This window comes from Thermobia domestica, chromosome 18, assembly GCF_964235325.1.
Source record: "Thermobia domestica chromosome 18, izTheDome1.hap1.1, whole genome shotgun sequence".
Classification (NCBI taxonomy): Eukaryota; Metazoa; Arthropoda; class Insecta; order Zygentoma; family Lepismatidae; genus Thermobia; species Thermobia domestica.
This window is the reverse complement of record NC_137471.1, coordinates 113,348,337-113,353,770: the sequence shown is the minus strand read 5'-3', so window position 1 is coordinate 113,353,770 and position 5,434 is coordinate 113,348,337. Positions and strand designations below refer to the sequence as shown.

Genomic DNA, 5,434 nt, shown 5'->3' with positions numbered 1-5,434 from the left:
AATTCAACTCATGATTTGCACTGACAAAATTGGATCCATTATCACTGAAAATATGGGAACACCTTCCTCTTCGAGATATAAATCTTGTAAGTGCTGCTATGAATGCTGATGCGGTTAGATCAGTTACTAATTCCAAGTGAATAGCTTTAACTCCTAAGCAAATAAATATGGCTATGTATGCCTTGCATCTGATACGACTTCTAGGTGCATTCTACAAGATCACAGGACCAGCATAATCAACTCCGGTATTACAAAATGGACGTGAAGGATTTACTCTAGGTGGTGGAAGTTGACTCTTCAATTGTTCTGACGTTACAGCCTTCAGTTTGAAACACGGCAAACATCTGTGTAGCACTGCTTTGATAACTTGTCTAGCACGTGAAACCCAATATTCTTCTCGAAGAGATGCTAAGAGTAATTGTGGTCCAGCATGCAATAAACGCAAATGTTCTGCTGTAATGATACGTCTAGCATAATGATGGTCAGGAGGGAGGATCAATTGGTGTTTATTGCTATAGGATAAATCAGAATGTTCAAGTCTTCCTCCTACTCGCAAAAGATCTTGATTATCAATAAATGGATGTAAATCTCTCAATGAACTGTTTTTGGATACGGGACATCCTGATGACGTATCTTGAATTTCTTCACTGTAACAAGTACGTTGAACAATACGAACACACTTTTGTAAGGCTGTCTTTAGCTCATCAGCTGATAATGCATGATTCCTTCTTGTAGATTTATGTGTCACATTGTAAGTGAATCTTTGACAATACGCAACAACTCTAAGCAGCTTCACTAAAGTGCAAAACCTTTCCATAAAGTTCGTTGTATGATTAATATTCACCAATACAGTCTTGGACGTTATCCGTTTATCTGGAATCTCTATTTCCATCGACGAATTTTCATTATGCCATGCATGACACTGAATCTCTTAACCATTCAGGTCCATACCACCATAATTTGGAATGCTGTAAAAGTGTAGAGCTTACTCCTCTGCTGATGAGATCTGCATGATTTTGTTGTGACGAAACATGTTTCCAAACATTGATGTTGGTAATTTCTTGAATTTTGGATACTCTATTTGCTACAAATTGCTTACAACGATTTGCTAGTGATGAAATCCAAGCTAACACGATTTTAGAATTGGCCCATAAATGAATTTCATCAATTTTCATATCAAGAATAGGGATGGTTTTGTTAAGTTTCGCCAGGAGTACTACACTACATAACTCTAATCGTGGAAGCGTTACTCTTCTGGTTGGAGCAACCTTTGATTTCGAGCACAATAAACAAACATTTATATCTTGTTTTCTGATCTGACATAGATACAAGCTCCGTATGCATTTTCGCTAGCATCACAAAATCCATGAATCTGAATGTTCATAACTTGGCCCTGGACTAAGACAAACCTATCAATTTGTATCCTTGTGATGATGGGTATCTCTGCGAATAAATGATTGCAACTTTCCAATAGTCTTTCAGGCAAATCATCATCCCGGTATACATTGCATAACCATAATTCTTGCAAAAATATTTTGAAAGAAATTACAATTGGACTAATCAGTCCCAAGGGATCGCAAATTGACGCAATGATGCTTGTGACTTCACGCTTTGTGATTCTTTCATGTTTGATAATGATGTATTTGTTAGTGCCTTACTAGAAATCAACAACTTATCTGATTATGGATGCCATTCTAAACCCAATGTCTTGATCCCATCATTTCGATTCCATCGAAATGGAGTTTCCGTCTCTCTCGATTCTGGTTAGACAGGTTCAAACAATTTAGGATGATTTAAACCCCATTTTCGTAGAACAAATCCTGCGCTCTTCAACAAATTGATCGACTCTGAAGAGCGCAGGATTCACACTCTGATTGTAACACAAGCGCACTTTCGACATCATGACTTCCAGACGCCAAATCATCAACATGGAAATCACGTTGGATTACTTTAGATGTAACTGGATAGTGCTCTGCCTCTTCTTCTGCCAATATTTGTAAGCATCCTGTTGCTAAATATGGTGCAGGCCTTGTCCCGAAAGCTACAGTTACTAATTCATAAGTTTTAATTGGTTCCTTGATTGATTTCCTCCATAGTATTCTTTGAAAGCATATATCGTCATGGTGCAATCTTATGTGACGGTACATTTTCTCAACATCTGCACTAAATACAATTTGATGCGTTCTAAAACGCAATACAATAGAGCACATATCTTGTTGGATAATAGGCCCAGTCAATAGAATATAAACTGGTTAATGTTTTTGCAGAAGCATCAAACACAATCCTTGTTTTGGTTGTACTACTAGTTGGCTTGAAAACTGGATGATGTGGTAGATAGCACAAATGTTTGTCTTCCTTTGATGTATTAACTTCTTTCCTGTGACCCAATGTAATGTGTTCATTCAAAATATTACAATAATCCGCTTGTAGGGTTTGATTCCTCTGCAACCTACTTTCCAATTGATTAAATCTTTTTAAGGCTTCTTCATATGAGTCTCCCAAATCTTCGTGATTCTTCTTAAACGGTAAACGAACTACAAATCTGCCTGTACCATCTCTTCTAGTATTTTCATGGAAGTGTGTAATACATTCTTATTCTTCTTTACTCATTGTTACAGCGTCGACTTCTTCCAACTCCCAGAATTTACGTAACTGTTGGTCCAAACTATCAACAGTGTGAGTAAAACATGCTGTAGGTATTTGGGGATCTGACTAACAAGTGACTTCGATGATGATGGTGGAATACGTCCTGCAAGAATCCATCCTAACTTGGTATTTTGTGTTATTGGGAAATCACTTTCACGTGTCTTTTGGCCTGACAATAAAAGTTCAAAGAATATTTATGCCCCAAGTAACATATCAATTTTGTCTGGCTGGAAGAACAGAGGATCTGCTAGTTGAATATCCTTACATAAATTCCAACTATCGTAATTGATTAACTCTGCCGGAATGTTACCTGTAATGCGAGGCAATCATGGTTCTTGAAAAATCTGATAGTCTTGACGTTAACTGAATATTTACACAATACTTTGTTTCAGAAGACACATCGTTTATACCTTGTATAGGAACGCAATGCTTATCCTTAGTTAATCTCAATTTCTGCACTAAGGCTTCTGTCACAAACTTCGATTGAGAACCGTTGTCCAAAAGAACACGATACTGATATGTTACCCCACTACTATCCTTCACATACACAATTGCTGTTGATATAATAATTGAGAAATGCGTTTAATTTTTGAAAGTACAATAAGAACCTTGTGATGTTTCTAGCTTACCTTTGATTGATACTGATTTAGCTGAGGGATTCTTATTACTTACTAAGTCCTTAATCATAGAATATCCAGCATCTGATTCAAAGTGTAGTAAAGTATTGTTTCTTACTACATTTTTTACAAGACCCTGCCTTACAATCCTTAACAAAATGATTACCATGCAAACAGTTTATCCATAATCTTTGTTTACGAACAAATTCTTGCTTTTCCTTATCACTAGCATGCAAAAAAGACAAACATTCAAATAAAGTATGATTTTGTTTACAAAACATGCATAATTCCTTTGCTGTTACTACACATGTATTAGTACTCTGAAAAGACCTTTTGGACGTGCCTCGCATATCAAGAGTTTTCGCGTCACTTGTATGACCATCACTGAGTTGTCTTGATGCTCTCAAGTGCTTGACACTTATGTTCCGAAAATGAAAATAATTCCGATAATGGAGGAACAGACTCATTTTCATTTTTTAATTCCCCTTCCTTTCGCGTATTGCTGTCTAACGTTGACAAGAAATGATGCGATATTATCACTTCATCTAGAGGAGTTTCTAAGTTCATAGCCTTAAGCGCATTAAAATTTCTACTGACCGTATTAATAAATTCTCGTAAGTTCTTTCCACTTTCTTTATTAACTGATTCGATGTTCATCAGGTCCTGTATGTATGTGGCTACTTTCAGTATTTTATTCTCATAATGTTCAACAATTAAATTCAAGGCTACCTCATAATTCTTTTCTGTCACTCGTAACGACTCAATTAACTTATACGATTCTCCCTTCAAGGCTGACCTAATATAATGAAATTTTTGTATAGCTGGCAACCCGTTATTGTTCTAGACCATGACCTTGAAATTGTCGATGAAAGGGAGCCAATTTTGATAGCTACCATCAAATGATGGCAACGATAATTTGGGGAGTCTAAGTTAACTGACAACACTAGCATTAGTCTCCTTACCGTTTGCGTGCTTTTGTTCATTATGCGTGCTAATTAAAGCTTGTATTGGAGAATACACACTATAATACATAGTTTCAAACTCGGCTCGATATGATTCGTGTTCTTCCGATTCGTCTTCTAGTTCGATCTGACACTGAACATTTTCAAACTTATCCTACACTTGTTCTAAATGTTTTAAACGAACATGCAGTTCTTGAATATTTTGTGTTCTGTCAAATTCCTGCACAAATTTTTGTATCCGGGTGAGTTGTCTTTATAACTTGCTCTTTCTTTTAGCAATTCACTATTCTCTTTGTCATCCATTGTAAAGTACTTGCCAAATAAAAGGTGCTTATGATAATAATACGTATACAACAAAATTACAGTTAATCGAACAACTGTTGCACTCAATAACAAAACCAATGTTCGTTGTTAACTTCGCATAATTACAACCACTCACTTTCGTTGCAAACTTGCGTAACCTACAATCACAAGCATTTGAGTCACTACTCCTGGCAACCCTTACTTGTGGATGAATTAATTTTTATTGTTGCTAACTTCTCTCAAGTCACTTACCACACCAATCCACAAACAATTTACATTGTTTCATTCTTCCAAAGAAAGCACCTATATCACGTTCATGAAAAGCACAGTTACTGTGAATTGCACACACTACTGGATAGTATATAACTTGTAACTATCATCTGCAAAACATCCAGGCAACGGAGGCCCATAATGATACCACATGAAACATGCTGATTTAGTTTTATACCAACGATTTTAATGTTGAAGGAGACTACTATATGTGTTATGAGCTATATAAATCCACACGATAAAAAGCTGGAACAAAACTAGATGTTGCGGAATATTCTAAATCTTAAACTGTACCGAAAAACACTGGATAAATCTTAAATGTCTATGTGTGCATTCAACCAACTATGATCTACCACTCACACCCCCTCTTCTTCCTTTTTTTGTCAGTGTTGCCAATCTTCGAATGCTAAACTAGTGACAACTAAAAAAGTTCCTAACAGGCTGTGAATTAAACGTCATTAAACAGTAACATGTCAAGTACGTCTGGGCGTTCTCCATTATACGGGAAGTGTGTTGGTTCAACTATGGTTGCCTCGTCTTGCATGCCAGATAAGGTGCTTCGAATTGATATCACCAGCTATGATAGTCTTGGGATTTAGATTTCTGAGACGAAGCAGATCATCGGTGTGGAGTTGA

General features: G+C 36.5%; 1 protein-coding gene across 1 annotated transcript; it reads right to left on the bottom strand.

Annotated features, from left to right (window-relative positions):
• Positions 1–211: 211 nt before the first annotated feature.
• Positions 212–892, bottom strand: LOC145675206 (uncharacterized). Its single transcript, XM_081745582.1, has one exon. The coding sequence runs from the start codon at positions 890–892 to the stop codon at positions 212–214; it is 681 nt and encodes a 226-aa protein (XP_081601708.1).
• Positions 893–5,434: the final 4,542 nt, after the last annotated feature.